The sequence below is a fragment of the Podarcis raffonei genome, chromosome 11, assembly GCF_027172205.1.
Source record: "Podarcis raffonei isolate rPodRaf1 chromosome 11, rPodRaf1.pri, whole genome shotgun sequence".
In the NCBI taxonomy this organism is placed as follows: Eukaryota; Metazoa; Chordata; class Lepidosauria; order Squamata; family Lacertidae; genus Podarcis; species Podarcis raffonei.
In genome coordinates, this window is record NC_070612.1 from 17,665,192 (window position 1) to 17,686,214 (window position 21,023).

Consider the following 21,023-nt stretch of genomic DNA (forward strand, 5'->3'; position numbering starts at 1 on the left):
AATTTTCTATGAAATAATTTTCATTTCCTCCTATTTGTTTTAACTGTTGTACTGCAGTTTAATGCTAATTTAGTCTTTTAAATTGGGAAAGCAAATGTTATACTTAGTCACTTAATGGGTTTCTTTTACATGTTCTTTATAAAACCATGCTGACGGTTAGTAAGTCAAATTTACCCTCTAGGTCTGCTTTCCCCAACCTAGTGCCTTCTAGATGTTTTGGTTTACAGTTTTTGAGTTTTAGATAGAAGTTGCAGTGCAAAACATATAGAGGGATCGACATTGGGGAAGGCTTCGCTCTAGGTGCTTACAAATTGGTTTTATTACTTCCTTATTACTTTATTACTTATTCCTTCCTGGGTAGAATTAATTTATTAGTGGTTAAACTTTGTTTCTGTGGAATACAATTTAACAGCAAAAATGTTTGAAATTTCATGTATATTCCCATTGCTAATTAAGCTTGTTCCTTGCAGCAACTGTTCCAGGATATTTTGAGTTTACACAGTACTGATTCAAAGTTGTTTACTGTGTTTCCAGCACAAGCTCCTAAGGGGAGCAGGTATTGTTAATGGTGAGTGGATTATATGTTGAGTCTTGCTTCTGGAGGGGCATCAAGAATTGTAATAAATTCCACCTACTCCTTTTACGTATACAAACAAAACTGTTGAATAAGAAAATATGGATGTTTGATATCTCTTTATACAGTCTGAATTTTGCAATCTCTGACCATTGATGAGCACTTGACAAGAGAAATCAATCTTTGGATAATTTGATAAGGACAGCAATACTATTTTCAGGAATGGTGCCTTGGAACTGGGCAGAGCAAAGGGTATTCCTCCCTTCTGAGTTAAAGTTTACTTTTTAATTAAATGTTGGCTTATGTTTTTCTTCAAATATACCCCTTCAGCCTCCAGGTAATTTCTGCAAAGATAGCAAGTACCACTGGAGGCAAACAGCAATTCTGTACAGGGTTATTTGCTTTGGGATGCCACCTGAGTACTCCTCACAGGTAAGAATGTGAGTCCAACAGACACTCTTAAACTCTTAGTTTAGATGATTTATAACATGAGCAGGAAAACATGTTGCCCTCCAGATATTGTCGAGACTCCAGCTCTCATCAACACCAGCTAACATGACCAATAGGGATTGTGGGAGTTGTTGTCAAGCACACATGGTTTCTAACTTGTTGCCGTCTATATACTGCTGAACATCCCTCTATTAATCTGCATTTTCCTTTTAAGAATGTTGTTTCAAAGATCAAGTTCCAACTCTTAAGTTATTCAGAATTCCCTCTTTGGGGACTTCCTGCCTCACAGCCTGTAATCCCATTTTAAATGTAAACAGGTGGCACAATGGCTCTTAACTCGAAGGCCGGTGGCCTGAGCCCACCCAGGGACAGCTGTGGGCAGGAGTCCTGCATTGACCGGGGGAGGGGTTAGACTAGATGACCCTCCATGGTCCCTTCCATGGAGGTTGTGTTGTATATACTGTAGGGTATATAGAGGTAAAATGAGATCCAAGGGAAGACAGATTGCCCAGCAGAGGATAGATGCACTTTACAAGACTCCCCACCACCACAACTATCTCTTGTGCTAAGGTTTTGTGGGTGTAGTATTGCAGCCTAAATTTTACTTCCCATTCTACCAATTTCTGTCTCAGATGTAATTCTTGCACATCTGCCCTTCTAATGGAGTATGGTACAATCAGTGTTGTGCCTTGCAGTCACAGCACAGTGGACTGTAGGAACTAGTATTTTGTAAATGGTCACAGGATGCGGGTGGCGCTGTGGGTTAAACCGCAGAGCATAGGGCTTGTCGATCAGAAGGTCGGCGGTTCGAATCCCCACTGACTAGGTGAGCTCCCGTTGCACGGTCCCTGCTCCTGCCAACCTAGCAGTTTGAAAGCACGTTAAAGTGCAAGTAGATAAATAGGTACCGCTCCAGCGGGAAGGTAAACAGCATTTCCGTGAGCTGCTCTGGTTCGCCAGAAGCGGCTTAGTCATGCTGGCCACATGACCTGGAAGCTGTATGCTGGCTCCCTCGGCCAGTAAAGTGAGATGAGCGCCGCAACCCCAGAGTCATCCGCAACTGCACCTAATGGTCAGGGGTCCCTTTACCTAAATGGTCACAGTAGGCCTAAAATAGAAAGTGACTATGAACAAGGTGGGCAGCATCAGTCATAGTCTTCAAAGCAACTGAACAACAAAACCTTGTTGGGTCATTCAATTTTAATGGCCTTTGGGGACAAACAATAAAGCTGTGACACTGACTGACCTGCCAGAATCGTCTTTCTTCTGCAAAAACACCATTTGAAAGTATTAAACAGCAAAAAAAATTATTACATTACTACAAACTACTACTTAAATAACTCTAAAACATGATTCAGAATCTTAGGTATGAATTATCTTTTTAATCACTGTGCAACTGTGGCTATTTAAATCTTGCTATTTAAATACTGCTTTCAGAAACTATGAATCTTGTCTTCTTTGCCCAATATTACCATACATAAGTATGTTCCAAGAAGCCTAAGTATATGTGGTATTGTACTGGTCTGCATAATTCCGTGATTTTGTTTTTATATGCTAGCTTATTGGTTAGGAAAGAAGTGTTTACTTAGAATTTTGCCGTAATATTATGCCACGATGGTCAGCTATGAGATATTTTTCCAAATAATATTGGGCCTACTTTCCTTTTAAAGGGCAGAGCATCCAAGAAATTCTGGTTTTATTTTTCTTCCACATTTGCTACCATAGCCTCCACTGCATTCCAGTCAAGCTTGCTGAGGATGCTGCCGGTACTTTCAGACACACTGTCCAAGTTATTAAGGCTGGCAATGGAGCAAGCATCTTCATGAGGCAAAGACTCCTGTGGAGATATAAAAGGTAATCAATGACAGGAGTTTGTGTGATAGAGCTTAGCTAGCCAGACTAAGCTCCCCAAAGTGCTTTCTTCACCAACTTTATACTGACACCACCAACTGCCAGGATCTCATTTCCCCCCTCTCCTCCTCTACTCTGACTTACAGTCTACCATATTCCATATTTCCTCTCAGATGGTGGTCTAAACATTCAAGATAGCCACTCCTTCGGAGCAGCAGCCAGGTCCTGCTTTAACAGCAGGAGAATAATTATCCTGCCTGCCTAGCATTGCTGTCCATAATGCCAGCAAAGACCACCTTATTTGGAGTTTCTGTGAGCTCACACTGTTTCAGCATCTCTTCCCCCTCTCCCAGAAATCCACCAAGGACAGTAGGGTGGGTGCATCCTATTCTGCCATGATCCCTTCCACCAGTGGCTTGGGCTGGCACCTTCCCCCAGTTATCATGTCTGCATTTTTAGCCAGCAACGTCGAGTGCATTTGCACAGAAAGGGGGATTAAAATAAAGTGACTGTCCCAAATACGCAGAATGAGTAATGGCTAATTATGTTTCCACCCTTGCCTTGAAATGGGAATTAGAACCACCATACAGTATCCTCTGGATCTCATCAGGGATGCTCCAAACACTCATGGCGTCGTCTTCACTCTCCTCATTTGTGCGAGTTGTTGTGTCAGTGTCTTGGAACTTTCTCTGCTCATCAGAAGCTGCAAGAGAGCACATTCTTTATTTGCAAGTATTTCTTTCCTTCAATTATCTCTTCTTAATTGGTGTTCTGGACCTAAATTCTGCAACCTTTATCCCCCTTGCTTCCAAAGTCAGATTTGCTAGTGGTTTCCACCTGCCCTAGAATATCTAATATGGGCTACTGAGCCTTCTTATTCGTTTTACCCAATTATAACTGTCTTAGAGTCACCCCTGCCATGGTACACTTTGGGGCCTACTGTTCTCTGCTTATAGTTCCAAGTTCACAGAAGAGAGATGCAGCAAAATGAATCTGTTACAAATGGAAGGAATAAAGATTCTGTAATCAGTGCATGCAGTATTACAACTTAACCCTCAACCGCTTACTATTTGAAGCAAGGTGCGCTACAAAGCGATGCAATATAAACTTCTCAACACAGCAAACTTTACTGTATTGAACAAAGTCAAAAGCCCTCAATCTCTAATCAAGGGACTGCAGCACAAAGCTCTGCTCCCATAGCCTCCTATATTATGTTGGTCTTGACAGTGATGCCCATTGGACATGCCACTAAATGGTGTAATTACCAAGTACAAATTTGGCTACTTTGTTATGTTGAAATGGTATTCATCTCAAACATCATTATTTTCCTCAAAGGCTCGGAAGGTTCTGCACAGGCACAAAACGTGCTTTTGAATTTATCTATTGTAACACCAAGTTCAAGACCCTAGTTATGGCTTGCACAGCTAGTCAAATACACCAAACATTTTTAAACCTCCTTCAACTATTGGGCAAGCTCACTCGCATTTCCAAGTCTTGGGGAAGCTGCCCAGAAAGGTCCCCAACTCCAGCAAACAGCATTGGTAAAGACTTTTTGATTATCCAGCTCTTAGTTAAACCCCTAACCTATGTATTTTGGACTTTTAAAGCTTATAATAAGACAAAAAAACTTTCCTCCCAGAAGTTTCAGTGTTCACTGCAGGAAAGCAGAGATGAGCACCAATGAACAGTGCGAGAACTGGTCCAATAACAAACCTTGACTTCTTAAGTCAAGCCTGTGACTTGACCACTGTTGCAGGGGTCTCCTGGTTTTCCACCACATCTCCCCTTGATGGGATTCTGGTCCCTTTCTTCTGTATGGAGTTTGGCATAGTCGGCCTTGAGCAGAAATGACACAAAATACCCAATTTATGGATCAAGAATTGGAAAGCACAACTATTAACCCCCCCCCCCAATAGTTCAGTGCAATCTGGGCATTGTGGCCATCTCATTTCCATTCTTACCTTTCCTTGGAGTTATGCCACAGGACAGACTGGAAAAGGATCTCGTCTGACTCAAACTACCTTTGGAAGCAGCCTTCCTCCTTGCAGCGTGGCAACTTCTACAAGAGATATACCACATTTCTATCATAGCAATACTGGTTTCAGAAATAATATACAAAAGTGCACAAAAATGGCTTCTCATAACACTAGCAGGGTCCATGCTGGGGCTAATCATGTAACATTACAATACCATTGTGTCTGTAATGACAACCATGTACCACTGCAGTGTTCAAATGGTTCATTTTTGCAGTGAGGAGTTGGCATAAGGCAGATTCCCAACTACTGAGAAAACCATATCAAACTATTTGGCTTTCTATGCAAGTATTATCTACAGCCAAAAAGTGATTCCATCATCTTACCAATTCAACTTGAGATGACTGGGATTGAACCTGGGATCATTACATATAAAGTAGATCCTCTACCACTAAGTTAGGTTCCCTTTTTGCTGTTAGCACTGGAAGTAGCACAGATACCCACAACAATCTCCATAGGCTGAAGAGCAAACTACATGTTATATTAACATGCATATTTGAGTGTGTGTGTGTGTGTGCACACTTAACTCTAGCCATCCATGCTGCGGTCCTGACCCAGATGGTGGGGGAAGCAGCAGCTAATAGTTTTGTCTATTGAACTCAATTGGTCTTACTTCTGAGCTGGGGAAATTAAAGACATTGGGAAGCCTGTATACTTTACCCTCCAGCGGAAGCAATATGTGATCTCTTGAAATCATGAGGTGATCTTGTTTTAGCTAATGAGTCAAAGTCACTTGAAGGAAGTTGCACAGTGTCAGACAACAGCTCATGCATCAGAGTGAGGGCTTCAGAGACTCTAATGTTATGATGCTCAGAAAACAAGGCTCTGAAGGGAGTAAAAACAAGATGCCTATTTAAGTCTATTATTACAAGTTTTGTTTCTTTACTGACATTTCGTCTAGTTTAATGAAGAAAACAAAGTCTGTCTAACCTTTGGGGGAAAGCAGAGAGGGATCCTAATTCATCTATGGGCCTTAAATTGTACAACCCTGCTGTATAACTTCCCCAGAGAAACAGGACAGACAGCAATATACAATTTTAGATGTACCATCTCCCCCCCTTTTTTGAGTCAGCATTTTCTGCCCAAGGCCTATTTTTCAGCAAATCATCAGGACTGGAGCTTCATATCCAGGCCTAAGACAATTGTCCTTATGTAAAATTGCTTCATTTGATCTTATTTCCAGGCAGGTGACTGAAAGGTCTATATGGAGAAATCCTAAGTTCCCACCCCCACACCAACAGGGCTTTACAGAATGACAGGGCGACATCACAGTTGGGCCCAATGCTTAGGATCCAGCAGCCAGTGGCATTTCTGCCCATCCACACATCCAGTGAGTGGGCAGAAGGGGAGCTCCATGCCAACAGAGTGACAACAGCTGGTGGCTGCTGGGAAGCTACAGAGGCCAGCAGGGCTGACATAGACACTTCAGCCCGATCCAAACTCCACCCCCTGCTCAGGGTAAAGGGCTTGGCAATCACATACACCAGAACAAAATAAATGGAAAGGCTGGAATGGCACTGAGCAATAACTTACTTAGCTTTTTCACATTTCTTTTTCTGCTGTAATTTAATATTCTGTGTTGTGATTCCAAGTGGCTATACAAGAAAGTCAAACGGTTACTAAAATTAGCTTCTCTCTTCATAATTGGTTACACATTCATCATAAGCGCTTTTTCAGAAGCTAGGATTTTGGAACTGTGCCCAAATGGAAAAGTGAGGTGCAGCCACTCGACAAATAAAAACTATTCAACTGGTTGCCTCCGAACATTTCAAGCCAACAAGCATGGTCCACAACTATACTTTCAACTGACACAACCTATGAGAATTTTCAGTCAACTGCTGGGGTGGGGGTGACTGAATGGGTCAGAGGTCTGGTAAATGCATCTTTGCATGATGGAGTGGTGTCTGCTGCCCTTACAGAATCACAGAATTGTAGAGTTGGAAGAGACCCCAGGGGTCATCTAGTCTAAAGCCCTATAGACAACCCCCCCTCCCAAATTTGGTTGCATGTTCACTGTCTTTCTTGGGCTGTAGGAGAAGCTAACCCATACTCAATGCACGGTTCACTCCAACCAGAAAATAAATGAATGGAATGTGTGAAGGACAAAGAGAAAAGAGTATGTCTACTCATTTTGCTCTACCTGCTACTGGTATGTTAGGCCACCCCTGGATTAAAGGATCAGGCTATGTGATCAACCCCTCCCCCCACTCCCCACCCCTTCTCATATTTTATCCCACAAATAAATAAGCTTTGATCATTTCTGTATCTGAACCAGCCCCAAATGGATCCAGCAAATTTTAAAGCTGTAATAGATTGTACAGAAGAATGTAGAATTTGCAGCGGAAGCTGATTAGGGCATTCATATTTGAGAACGACATCTTAACACATTTTAAAAATGATTTTCTACATTGAATTGTTACAGCCACATGATCACAATACAGTGTAAGTAGTCTTACCATTTTTCTTCTAAAATGAAATGGATTGTGTTCTTTTGCCCTTTGTTCAGCCAGCGTTTGCAGATACTCAGCTAGCCTTTCCTTTCGCTTTCTTTTCATCCAAGTATGTAACTCTTTTCGCTCTTTTTCTGTTTTACGTGAATGCCCACTCACTACACTGGAGAGGCTGGAATACAGCACCAAAACTCAGACATAATTAACACATACTTCAAATAATGAGATGAAATAACATTTAAAAGCATGTAAAAGTAGCATAGCAATATATATGTCTGTTTTGATCTCAAAGCACTATAAAGTTTCCAAAAATATCAAGTGCATGGAAAACAAAAGTTATTCCACGACTAGAACTGGATTTGGACCTCTCTCAAGGTAACACTAATAACTTTATCATGCATCTCAGTGAAGCTGTGTGGGGAGGGAGTAAATATCCAAGAGACGGACAGGAGTGAAGCCTTCCAGCTCAGTCCGATCTGCCTCTAGGACAGAAACAGCAACGCAGCCTTCCCATGATTGGCCAAATTTGGGGCAGGCTGAAATCCACTTCCCCGGATGGCATGGGGACCATTATTGGTGGTGTGCTGGCTGGGACACCCCCCCCCCCGAGTCATGGCCCATCGCTGGGGATGGGGTGGGGATGTTGTCCCACAATGCCACCTGACCAGTTAAGGTAAACAGACGTCTATCACAAATCTCAGTAAAGGTTCAGCTGTAATTATTTACTTACTGCCTGCCTTCCAAGGAGCTCAAGGTGGCAGACATGGTTCTACCCTATAAGGTAGGTTAGATTGATAGATGATGACAGGTCCAAATTCACCCAGTGAACTTTATGGCTGAGTGGAGATTTGAACCTTGATTTTCCAAGGTGTATCCTAACCTCTAACCACTCTACCACAATGTCACAGGTCATGTAGCAATTACCTGGATATCTTTTTTGCTTGTGTTTCTGTGAGACCCAGCTCTGAAGCAGAAATGCCACCCTCAAGTAGATTAGCAATGATGTCAGAAACACCACTCAAGCCAGTGATCTGCAGAGGATCTTCTGAAAAACTATTTTAAAAAAGCAATTACATTACTGCAAATAGGAAAAAAAATACAACTTCTAGAAAAAACTAGGGAGTCAAATTTGATGATACATTAAATGTATAATTGCAATTTCATACCTTTACTTAAACAAACAAAGGCATATATGGAGACTTTCAATTTGGATCAGGACTTTGGGTGGGCAGGTGTTTTTTAACCCTTCCTCCCAAAGGCTATTTTCCCATGTCCAGTTCTCCAGACACATCTCCTATTTCAATATTTTCTCATACATACCTCTCATCCAGTTCTTCTGATCTAACATTAATATCTGCAAAAAGAAACAGAATTTATTGACAGCATAGATTGTAGAAGAGAAATGCACCATAAGATACAACCAACATGGGACACTGTACAAATACATTAGGACAGAAACAGGAAAAGTGTGACCCTGTAGATGATGTTGGATGCTAACTCCCGTCAGCCTAATGCCAGGGATCTTGGGAGTTGCAGTGTTTGGATTTGCTAAGCAGTCATCCATAGTTAATACCTTTGTATTTAGACAGTATTACGTTATTCAGGACAACTACCAAGTTTAGTGTTAAAACCATAGCATGTCTATCACTAAAACAGGACTGTGAGGACACTAGTCTAAAATAAACCATTAAAGCATTGCCACTATTTTTTGGCAGCCCACATAATTTAAAAAGCCTGTCATTTGATGATGAACAGAACAATCCTACAGACCTTAGTGACCCTCCAATCATGTTTTACCAGGGCTCAACCATCCATCTGTGGTACAATGCCATTAAGAAAAATGATTCATTCAACACTCTCACGCCAAGCCTTTGTCTAGCTCTGTAAGGAACAGAGGTAAGACAGGGCACCTCATATGGAGGATTATGGAGGAGTAAGTATAATATTCTGCCCATTTCTTTTTAATATGCAAAGATCAGAGGAAGCAGAAGGCAGAACAGAGGTAACAGGATAGGGAAGAACAATTTCCCAACCAGGCTCAACTTTATCTACTATCTCACACAAGATCCATGACACTTTCCTCAAATACGACTAAATGAAATGGCAAAGTTAGAAATGTTATGGAAGCCGAACTATTCCACATATGATGAAATGTGGCTACTATACAAATAATGCTAACTAAAAACAGTAAGCAGCATGATTATAGAATAATCAACAAGTAGGGAATGGTACCAGAAGATGACTTTTTGATTCTGGGAAGATTAGAAGCTGATGCTGAAGGAGAAGCAGAGGGTGTTTGCAAAGCAATGTAGTTAGTTTGAAATGATTCCGTTCCTAAACTCCTTTCCTCCTCTGTATAATTCTCCACAATCACACGGGTTGAATAGCGCTCTGTTTCAACAAAAGGATAATTGAAACCAAATGAGTGCACATTGATTTTTAGAAGCAACAAAACACATTTTTACAATATGTTCAGAGGAGCAGCCGTGTGAATCTCTTGTAGCAAAAACAGGAAAGGGTCTTGTGACACTTACAAGGGTTTTTAAAAATAAAAATCCAGTGTTAATCATGCTCAGAGTTTACCCATTGAACTCAACGGACTTAAGTCTATTAAATTTACATAGATCTGCTCTGTGTGACTTAGGGAATTATCCAACTACCAAGTTCATTATGGGCATAAGCTTTTGTTGGCGATAGTCTCATTCAGATGCATGAAATGAACCAATACATTTATTAGGTCTTGAAGGTATCATAAGACACTTCCTTATTTTTGCAATATTTCGATACATTTGGATTATTTTACCTTTTCCCAATGCTCCCTACACTGTTTTATTCATTTCAAAATATTTTATCCAGCAAAACCTCTCTCCACCCATCTCATTCTCACAAACTCCTACCATTCTCACCCTGAGCCCACACCCCTTCCACTCCTGCTGCTGACAATTATTCTCAACTTTCCATAGATCAGCCAGCAGAACAAGACCCACCTTCTTTAGAAACTTTAACACCTGGGGCAAAGAATGAGATGTCATCTTCTCCTGTACCTACATCTTCTACAGTGTCCACAACCTGAAAAAAAGGAGAGAGATCACAAAGCCACACTTTAAACATAAATATTTCTCCAATCTTTAACACAGGCACAAAAAAGTTTTGAGCCGAAGGAAGCATATAAAACATAAACCTACCAGTTTAGTACTGCTAAATTCTTTTTCTATTCTTTCTGCCACGTTCTGTAGGGCCAGTAGCTGCCTATCCATTTCCTGTAGCTTGGCAGAAATGTGCTTCCTGCTCATTTTTCTGGCTAATGGTCCTGTGGAGGAAGCAGTGCTGAAATCCTCGTTCAGGAGGTTCAATGTTAGACGATCACCAGAAATCTCTGTCTCTGCTGGCTTAGGTGGCACTTGTGGTGATTCGGTTTGAAGAAGATTGCCTTTGAAACAAAAAAGTGGGGGAAATGCTTTTCCATTAACTGCTAGAAACACAATATACAACAATGAAGGCTACAGCTTTGCAGGAAGAACTTAAAGTGTGTTTTGAAGGGGTGCACATTCTCAGAGGAATTGTTCAATTAACAATATCAAACGGAACCGGTTTTAAAAGCAAATATTTTGAAATAAAATGAAAATTGTTCACCTTCTGTCTCAAATTCTTCAGGTGGAACTATATTGGTAACAGATGCTGCCATGTGATGCAATTTTGCAGAAGCTGGGAATTCAGACTTCATAGGCTGAGTGGCAATGTGTTTTGGAACAGACTCAGAAATATCTGGCAAGTTTTTCAGAAGATCACCATCTTCTATATCAATCACATTGATAAACTTCCGTCCAGTCTAAACCGCATCAAAAAGATCAATATTAAATTTTTAAATGAAATTAGTGAACTACTCCCCCTTCAGTGGATGCATGAATGTAACACACATGTTGTATCTATATACTGCTCCATCATCAGCACATATTTCTCATAACTTACCAAATCAGATGCAATATCAGATGAGGATTGTAAAGTCACATTTCCTGATTCAGCAGGGAAAGTAAGGTTCAAGTACACATCTGGCGGGAATGCCTGGGGAACACTTGCAGGTAAAAGCTCTGTGTGAAGAAAAAGAAATTGTTAAGTCACCATGGGCAGTAAATACCCAGGAATGCTGGAAAATATATTTGGACACAGTAGCAATAGGACTGATAAGAACATTGAAAACCTGAATATGCTATGACAATAAGGTATTTTCCTCCTGTGCTGAGCAGTGGGGGTTAGTTACCATATTGTCTCCCGCATACCACTGGGCATGCTGGTTGAAGCTGATGGGAGCTGATTGAAGCTGATGGGAGAGTCCAACAACACATGGAGCACCACGGGTTCCCCATCCCTGTACTACAAGTGGGAATGAGCCTCATGCGTCTCCCCCAGAAGAGGGATTCTGGCAGAGTTTACTTGACTGATGGTGCTCATTTCCATCAGAAAAACTTTAATAGGTTTTCAAGGGCCTAACTGCACTAGATGCAGCAAATGCATCATTAGATCTCTCAGTACGTCTTCCTTTTTTTGGTTAAAAGCAACCACAGAGGACCTGTGATTCTGTTTGGAGCAGCAGCCCTGGGGGAGTGGGTTAACCCTTTACCTATCAAGGCAAATACAGTGGTACCTCGGTTTAAGAACAGCCCTGTTGACGAACTATTTGGTTTACAAAGTCCGCAAACTGGAATCCAAACGGTGGAAGCGCGCCTCGGTTTCAGAACGGATTTGGTTTAAGAACGGACTTCGGGAACAGATTAAGTTCGTAAACCGAGGTACCACTGTAACTGCTTTCAAAGGGAGAAAAGACTGCTTTCAAAGACTGAGAAAATTAAATGGGAAAGTTAAATCCTCTCCTCCACAAGCACGTTCTCAGCAGAAAACAACAACATCAGGATGTGTGCTGGGGAGTCCATTCGCTCTTAATAATAACAACATATGAAATACAAATACAAAATTTGCTCAAAAGTTTTTTTCTAAGGTCTTCACAGAAGGCAAAGACTAAATATTAACTTCTTAGCTATCTTTGAAAAACAAATGACAATAAAAGAGGGTACGTAAGTGAAAAATGTGGTTCATCAACATTTTTTTGCCAATAAAAATCAACATGAACTTTATGTCCATATTAACTGGGGGGGCAGTCTCATACTATAGTCGTATATGGATTCTAAATCAGTAAAATAAAGTTTCTTTTCTAAAGGAAGATACAATGTGCACATATAAAAAAATCAACATGGACAGACTGATGGCACACCTGCAATAGACGCAGAAGCAGGAGTGGTTGGTTGATTTTTACCAGATTCAAAAACGATTTCTTCTAAGATGGTTTGCATATCCTCAAAAGGTTTAACAACTTGATTGATAAAATAAAGAAAAGTCAAGATGAATCAATAGCATGAAAGCACATTCTATTCTTTATTAAAATACAAGGATTTCAGAGGATATTTTGAATAATTTGGCCTTAGGAGAGCAAGTGAATTACCTGAAGATTAAGATAAAAAGAAATTAAAGATAAATTTAAAGGTACCTGGTTGGATCCAGAGGAGTCCCTTCACGGACTGTCAGTTCAACAGATCTGCCTACTCATTTGCCAATTCTTCCTCCACCCTACACAGGGTTGGCTAACCTGTAGGGCATGTTTGGCTTCCCAAGCAGTTTCTGGTGTTCCTCAATTTATTTTATTAAAAGTCAATGCTGAGAAACTTCAAAAAAAAATTTTCACCAGCAGGTGGCACTGCTGAACACCACACCGAATTGGCTAAACTGCACCCTCAGATCTCATAAGCAAGGAGGGGACGTTATAGCGCCACATTTTATTTTTCCAAAGGGCCCTTCTCCCTCTGGTGTGGTGCCCTTATTAGAATGTTTCAGAGATTCTTGGAAAACAGGAAGAAACTTGGCTACTGTGACCACAGGATGCTGGACTAGATTGGCCCCTGGTCTGATCCAGCAGGTTAGTCTTGCATTCCCGAGTTCCTGTTTCCTCTCCTTCTAACAACGGCACCACAGATTTGTGCATGCCCTGACATATGGTCCTTGGACGGGCAGCAAACACTTAAATGTGGCCAATCTTCAAAAAAGGTTAGTCCCCTGCAGCACCTCCCACACTATTCTCCAATACCCAGAGCAAATTTTTAGTCATCCCAGGAGACTTCAGGAAAAGTGGAACCCACCCAGAATGAACACATTCGAAAAACAAGCAAGCAAGCAAAAAACCCAACAGTTCATACAAACAGACTGAAAGGAAGCACACCTGTTACAGACGCAGAAGCAGCGGTGATTGTTTGATTTTTATCAGGTTCAGAAACTATTTCATCTGAGACAGTTTGTACATCTTGATGTGATTTATTAACTTGATTGGTAAAGAAAAAAGTAAAATCAAGATTAATCAACAGAAAGGCAAAACAAAACAAAACAAAACATTCTGTTACTTATTGAAGGAGGGTTATTTCTGGTGGAAGGATTGAAGGACTTGGTCTGAAGAGGACAAATTTTCATACACAATGCTTAACATTGCAAAAATGATTGATTGCCATTTCTTCCACAGTTCTTAGGCTGTAATCCTAAACATACCCAGAAGTCACACTGAACTCACTGTGACTTAGTTCTGAGTAGACATGCATAGGATTGTGCTGCTAGGAGATATTCTAATATAAATTAACTTAGAGGAAAGCAATTTAGCTGCAAATGCTAAAAAAGCAACAACATAAAAATTTCCGGCAGATTATTTTACCAGGATCTGTATTTGTAGAGGCATCTTGAAGATCCGCAATTCTTTTTCTTACAGAAGCTAAGTAATGTAGTCCTGCTGAAGAAATAACAGCCTCTGGGTCTAAGAGGGAGGAATACATAATTACTATCCACATCAAAATTAGTAGGGGAAGAAAACTATTTTAATAGTTTTTGCTAATTTCACTGTCTCAGCTGTAGAATTAAAAATGAAGAAAATATAATTCATATTCAATAAAGAGGATTAGAGAAACATTTTTGCATATGTAGGTGCGTTAGGTGAATCCTGCTCTTATAAATATAATCACATTTCTACAGATAGGAAACTGATGCCAGGAAATAGTGATTTATTTCAAAATGAATCCACAAAAGCAGTGAATGCATGTAAAGTTATGACTGACAATTCATTCCAAAGTTCTTTGTATCTACTAGATCATGCTAAATATCACTGTTGTTCAAGAAAAATACCACGGGTTGTGTTCCATCTTACTCCTATTCAGAGCAGACCAATAGAAATTAATGGGTATGACTAAATTCATTCATTTCAATGGATCTACTCTAAGTAGGACTTAGTTGGATACAACCTCATACTTCAATAGAATGGACAGGTCATAACTGGATCTTTAACAGTTTTGTTCAAATACTCACTCAGTAAGGAGCCACCATCATTGAGGTCATAGCTGAATTCTGTTTGATTATCCTGACAGAAGAATAAATATGATTAAATTCATATAGGTTCAACTCCTGCTAACATATTTCAAGATACTAATAATATTTCAATATAGTATGTTTAAGTAAGAAATAGGTAAGTGTGCAACTCCTTTTGATTAAGAGATCATACATGGTTTTCTATAACTTTCTTACAAATTATTTTAAATTCGATTTGCTTCTGTGATTCCCATCATCGCTTTAAAATATACCTAGGAAGCATTTCAGGGAGGGAAATTAAATAGGTTTTGTTCTGATTAGTCCATCCTGTCTGGAAGATCTACTAGATACACAACTGAAAAATTATGTATGTTAACATTGCTTACTTCATAGAATAAGTCTTATAATTGTTCTGCCAGAGTATAATAATAATAATTTTATTATTTATACCCTGCTCTTCTGGCTGGGTTTCCCAGCTGAGCTGTTGTGTTGGTTGAGCTGTTTTGTCTATATGCCTTCCCTTTTTCTTTCTCCAGAGTTAACTTTAACAGGTCAGCATCCAATTTTGTCTTTGCCTCCTACTCAGAATAGGCAGGAACATGTGGGGCTACCTTTGAAGGTGACCCGGAACCTAAACTAATGCAGAATGTGGTAGCTGGACTGGTGACTGGGGCTGGCTGCCGAGACCACATAACACCGGCCCTGAAAGACCTACATTGGCTCCCAGTACGTTTCCGAGCACAATTCAAAGTGTTGGTGTTGACCTTTAAAGTCCTAAACGGCCTCGGTCCTGTATACCTGAAGGAGCGTATCCACCCCCATCGTTCTGCCCGGATGCTGAGGTCCAGTGCCGAGGGCCTTCTGGTGGTTCCCTCACTGCGAGAAGCAAAGCTACAGGGAACCAGGTGGAGGGCCTTCTCGGTAGTGGCGCCCGCCCTGTGGAACGCCCTTCCAGCAGATGTCAAAGTGATAAACAACTACCTGACATTCAGAAGACATCTTAAGGCAGCCCTGCTTAGGGAAGTTTTTAATGTTAGATGTTTTATTGTGTTTTTAATATTCTGTTGGGAGCCGCCCAGAGTGGTTGGGGAAACCCAGCCAGATGGGCGGGGTATAAATAATAATTATATTATTATTATTATTATTATTATTATTAGGAATTTCTTGGCTCTGCAGGCGCTACCACTGGTTCCTTTTCTGCCCTGCCCAGGATCAGACCTATTATCATATCAGTGTCATTTCTGCTCAACATTTAGCTGCTCTTTTCTCACTATGAGACTCTATACGTAATCTGTATAGTTTTGTTGTTGTTGTTGTTGTTGTTGTTGTTGTTGTTGTTGTTGTTGTTGTTGTTAACCTTTTCACTGGCTGCACATATCTCTTGTTCTCCCTTCCTCTGCTCCAGAGCTGTTATTGGCAGGACAATGTCACACGAAACCTAAGGAAAAGAAATGCAGACATGTTCACATGGGTGGTAGCTCAGGCAGACCTATTTACTGAGCATTTGTGCTGATTTGTTAGCAGGGAGGTTATATGACAATAAGCTTTGAACCCGATTCAAGTTAGTAATTCATTCATCCCACACTTTTCAGTGAATTTTCTTGTTACTTTCCTAACCACAAAAAGTCTGTTTCTTTTTTATTGTGGATTTGTTGCACTAGGGCAAAAGAACACTTCAATTGTGCAAATCTAAATCTCCCACTATGTGCTTGAATCCCTCTTGCTGAATACGAACAGCTTGGAAGTGCTCATTAAAGCAAATAATACAGTCAACAAGAGAATGACGAGTCAGAATTGCTGTATCACTGTACCTTTGCTTGCTCTACAATATCAGCTGAAACAACAGAACCATCTTGTTGAAAAGTCACAGTTGCTTTCTTCCTTTCTTGCTTCTCTTTGATCTGTTTCTTGACACGCCTCCTCTGCCTATTATTACATTAGCATTTTAACAACATTCTGATAATTCTCTCTTTGTATTTAGGCAAATAGCAAAGTCCATCAACTGAGCAACCTAGGGATGGCACTAGTGTCAAAGGACTCGCAGAAAAATCAAATACCACCTGGTAAGCCTCTTTATAGGTGTTTCCTGAGAATGGATTCATCTGAAAACAGCAGCAGGCAGCTGGGAAGTGGCTGTTTTATTTACTTTTACCGCTTAATACCACAGTACAACAGAGATACAGGAGAGATACAAAAGGAGGTTCCCTAGGGTTGCAGAATGCAGTGTCCCAGGGAATTGTGGGAGATTTTTGAAAGATGGTTTCCCAAATCCAACTGACTGGTGTGAGGGGGGCCAAGGCATGTGCCTGGGCTGGTAGATCCTGCTGGGATGCTGGGGCCCTGGCAGTTGCCTGAGGGTACCAAATTGTTGGGGCAGGGTACTGTATATGACAACATGAGCGTGAGAAGACCTCCACTTCACTCAAGACCAGAACAAATAATTAATGCATGTTTAAAAGAAGGAAGCAAAAATGGGCAAGTTATACACACTCAAATGACCATAAAACTGGACCACAAGACCCTGCCTGCCTCTCCCCGTGGTATTTCGCACAGTGAATTGTGCCTATGGAGGTTTCAGTATTTGATAGAATTACCGTGAGTAGTTCCTCTCCAGGCTCAGAGACAACTTAGGGATCAGAGACAACTCCCACACTTCTTAAAAGAAGCAGGGAACTTGTGGGGCTGAAGCCTCCTTCTTTAAAATAAAACATGGAAAATAACAAAACAGAAACAAGACTGATGCTTAAGCTTGGTGGGATAAAAGGAACAAGAGACAGCAAACCAGAGTTTATGAAGTTTCTGTGGATCCTAATCCAGACTAAAGTCAGCTTGCTATCTTGCCTCTGATTTGGCAGAAGAAACCACTGTTTCTGAACCAGTACAACTAGAAGGGATAAATTATATTTGTTTTGTAATTTATCATCAGCCCATAGTTACTGCCTTTTTCTTACGTTAAGTTCACCAAAACTGATATGATCACATTTAGATAGATTGGTATGATCAGTACTATTTGTTCTTACCTTTTTTTATTATTCATATCTTGTCTCACTTCACGCGGTTTAAAGTTAGCTTTTAATAACTGAATCTTTTCAGGATGGTCTTTAACCCCAATGTGGGGGACTTGGACAACCTGGCGGCTTTGCTCAAATGCAATGATATTTTGAAGTGGGATGAGTTTTGGCGTTTGAAACTGTTTAGGAAAGAAAGCAGGATTTGATAATTATGTGAATAATGTTTTTTCCCCCAAATAGGATGATGACTTTGAAAAGCAAAAGAGGTCAGATTCTGAAAATACTGAAAGACGTTCAAATTCCACTAATGTAAACGGAAACAACAATCAAAGGAAGGAGTAATGTTAATTAAGACATAGTTAATTCTTATGCACATCTTTTAAAGCAGAGATGGAGACTCTGTGCCCCTCCAGATGTTGCTGGATTCCAGCTCCCATCAGCCACAGCCAACATGGTCATTGCTCAAGGATAATGGGAGTCAGCGACATCTGGAGGACCACCAATTCCCCATCCCTGTTTTAAAGGAAAGGTTAAATTATTTAATTAAAATATTTGTTATTTCTTAAGTCGATATCCTCCAAAGGATGCCCAGCAGCAAACAGTTCAGTAACAAAAATAAAAATGAAAATAAAAAACATAACATCTAAAAACAACAAAACATAGAAAACATCTGAAGCAAATTTCAGAGTGGATATAACCAAATCATGTGTCTAGACAGGCTGACCGAAACAGAAAAACTTTCAAAAGATATCTTTATGCATGCTTATATAGAATCAATTACCTTGGTGAGTGGAGGTAAATTAGTGTAAAGCAATGGCATTCCTGTCTGCGAAAAGGGGTCTATGGAATCAAAGTTCTTTTCCGAAAGTTTAGCAGGTGGCATAGCAGATGGATGCTTGTATTGCGAGTAGGGCTTCAGATAAAGCAAAGGAATCTGTGCAAAATTTTGGTAAGTTTTATGCAAGGGAATCCCATTGTCAACCAGTGGCTTCTCCGCCTTTAAATGTGCATGAAGGTGTTGTGAAGGCGCCATATTTTCTTTTTTCTCATATTCATCCAAATTAACATGGTTGGAACGACCCTTATTTACAGTTTCTGACCAACGGCCTGCCTGATCATAGTTGTTCAAATTTAGGTGTTCTGTTGTTCCTTTGTACTCTGGCATCTGTACACCTTGAGGACTCTTCACCAGAGGAGGAGGTACACCCCAGGCTTCTCTTTGTTTTGGGAATGGTCCATTGAAAACTTTTGGGGTTTTTACTGGGCAGATATTGAGTGGCTGGAACTGAAAGTCAGGTTTAAGTTTAAGCAAAGGAAGCCCACTTGCATTATTTAAGGGTTTTGAAACTGGAATAAGCTTAGGTATCTTCTCAGCATTTAGGGAAGCTGATAATAAAGGTAATGGTCTGGCTGGAACCTGATGAAGCAAGTTTTGAAATGGTGGAATCTGGCTTGTTCCATTGGTCTGGCCCTCTGGCAAGCTTGAAGAATCACTGATGTGCAGTGGATTCTAAATGAGAGAAAAATATACTGTCACAAGGTGAAGAGACATTGGCTTAATGTAGTAGATGAAGACCCTAAATGAATTATAACTTTACATTTAAAAGGGCAACTCTCTACTTACTGAAGTATCTCCATTATGACTTTGATAATGCAAGCTGTTTTTCTCCTGAGAATTGGTGTTTTTCTTAGTGACATCACTACTGTTTTCTAGAGTTGTCATCTCTTTTACTGGCAAGTCATACGTTACAAGTTTTGGAGGAGCCCTATCAACATCAGTGCCGCCAGTGTTTGAAGCCTGGTTTCTTCCCAACTGAAAGGACTGTGACTGCTGCATCTGCTGCGACATATTTGGCAAGTTGGCAAATGATGATCCTACCACTTGCATGAGGCTCATAAAGTTGATCTGCTGCAGCTAGAATATAAACCAAAATCATGACTAAAAAACCCCCCACGAATTCATAATATTCTGATTCTATTGCACTGACTCAGCAAAGTGCAGTTATCTAGGAAGGCAAAAGTTTCTATATTTTAGTGAAATAATACCAGCTGAATAATACCAAGCATTCTGCTCAGGAAGATCATATTTCACAAGCACAGTTTTGTCCTGCGCAATTATTGCAAGTACTTTATTGTAGATGCAGAATTTTCATCAATATATAATAAATGAAACAGTACACAGTCTTGCTCAACAGATCATCTCAAGTCACATCAGACTCCCACAGTGCTCAGAAACACCTCCTTCATGTGCATACAGTCAAACTTCAGTTGTCAAACGTAATCTGTTCCGGAAGCGCATTCGGCTTCCAAAACATTCGACAACTGAGGCGCCGCTTCTGATTGGTTGCAAAAGTTTCTTGCACTCAAGCAGAAGCCCCATCGGACGTTCGGCTTCTGAAAAACGTTCAAAAACCAAAGCATTTACTTCTGGGCTTTTGGTGTTCGGGAGCTGAAATGTTCCAAAACATCAGGAGCCAAGGTTTCACTGTACTTAAAGTGTGGAGTGTGCCCATTCGCCCCACTCCCAAGTGGGCTGCCACCAGCTCTAACCCAACCTCTTAACATTCAGCAGAGCATTGGAAAGAAGTTCCTATGTGCATAAAGCTGAAAGTGCCTACAGGGAACCCTGATCACATAGGATTCATGCAAATGCACAAAGCACAGGCAAGTATTGCAAGGACAGTAGCCACAGTCCCCCTCCCTGCATTAAACAAGTATGTGGGGAGACGAGAATTTGAACCCCCTTCTGTGTCTGTCCCAGAAGCTGCCTGAGTACCATATGTAACCCCCTTTGAGGAACAACATGATGAATTAGTGAAATGTACACAAACAAACAAGGAACTTCTTCTGCTATAAGTGTTTCAGACATGACCCCCAGAAAAATCCTAGCAGGCTCTGGAGCACTTTTTCATAATGAATATTTTTTACCTGAACCAATTTAAACATTTCATCTTGCATCATTTGCCTAACAGCGTCTGAAACGTTCGGTGGTTGTTCCGTCGGTAAAGTAGTGTTAACTTCTTCGTTCTTTGGAACAAGAGGACTACTTGGAAGAACACTTGACACTGCAGTGAAAGAAGCCCGTTCATCTGAGACCGCAAGCTGTACGCTGCAGAAGCAGAGGGGAAATATACCTGAGACAAACTAACTTGTAAAATACCTAGATTCTGATCACTTCACATAAATACTCCTAATCTGATATAGTGTTTGCCCCCCAATCTTTCTACTGCTGGAGACAGTAACTTTGGCCATTTAGAGGAATATA

General features: G+C 40.6%; 1 protein-coding gene across 1 annotated transcript in view; it reads right to left on the reverse strand.

The window, feature by feature from the left end:
- Window positions 1-2,386: 2,386 nt before the first annotated feature.
- Window positions 2,387-21,023, reverse strand: part of CPLANE1 (ciliogenesis and planar polarity effector complex subunit 1) — a 52,119-nt gene continuing 33,482 nt past the window's right edge. The window contains exons 32-55 of the mRNA XM_053408429.1: window positions 20,687-20,867; window positions 19,383-19,673; window positions 18,540-19,268; window positions 17,768-17,937; window positions 16,559-16,673; window positions 16,105-16,185; window positions 14,748-14,799; window positions 14,104-14,202; window positions 13,624-13,722; window positions 12,625-12,723; window positions 11,328-11,446; window positions 10,992-11,187; window positions 10,544-10,788; window positions 10,346-10,427; window positions 9,591-9,749; window positions 8,679-8,712; window positions 8,283-8,411; window positions 7,365-7,530; window positions 6,442-6,503; window positions 5,569-5,733; window positions 4,837-4,934; window positions 4,589-4,711; window positions 3,436-3,578; window positions 2,387-2,861 (exon numbers count right to left, since the gene is read on the reverse strand). Of these exons, the coding sequence (XP_053264404.1) occupies window positions 2,721-2,861; window positions 3,436-3,578; window positions 4,589-4,711; window positions 4,837-4,934; window positions 5,569-5,733; window positions 6,442-6,503; window positions 7,365-7,530; window positions 8,283-8,411; window positions 8,679-8,712; window positions 9,591-9,749; window positions 10,346-10,427; window positions 10,544-10,788; window positions 10,992-11,187; window positions 11,328-11,446; window positions 12,625-12,723; window positions 13,624-13,722; window positions 14,104-14,202; window positions 14,748-14,799; window positions 16,105-16,185; window positions 16,559-16,673; window positions 17,768-17,937; window positions 18,540-19,268; window positions 19,383-19,673; window positions 20,687-20,867 (3,778 nt within the window). The 3' untranslated portion in view covers window positions 2,387-2,720. The remainder of the gene's footprint in view (window positions 2,862-3,435; window positions 3,579-4,588; window positions 4,712-4,836; window positions 4,935-5,568; window positions 5,734-6,441; window positions 6,504-7,364; window positions 7,531-8,282; window positions 8,412-8,678; window positions 8,713-9,590; window positions 9,750-10,345; window positions 10,428-10,543; window positions 10,789-10,991; window positions 11,188-11,327; window positions 11,447-12,624; window positions 12,724-13,623; window positions 13,723-14,103; window positions 14,203-14,747; window positions 14,800-16,104; window positions 16,186-16,558; window positions 16,674-17,767; window positions 17,938-18,539; window positions 19,269-19,382; window positions 19,674-20,686; window positions 20,868-21,023) is intronic.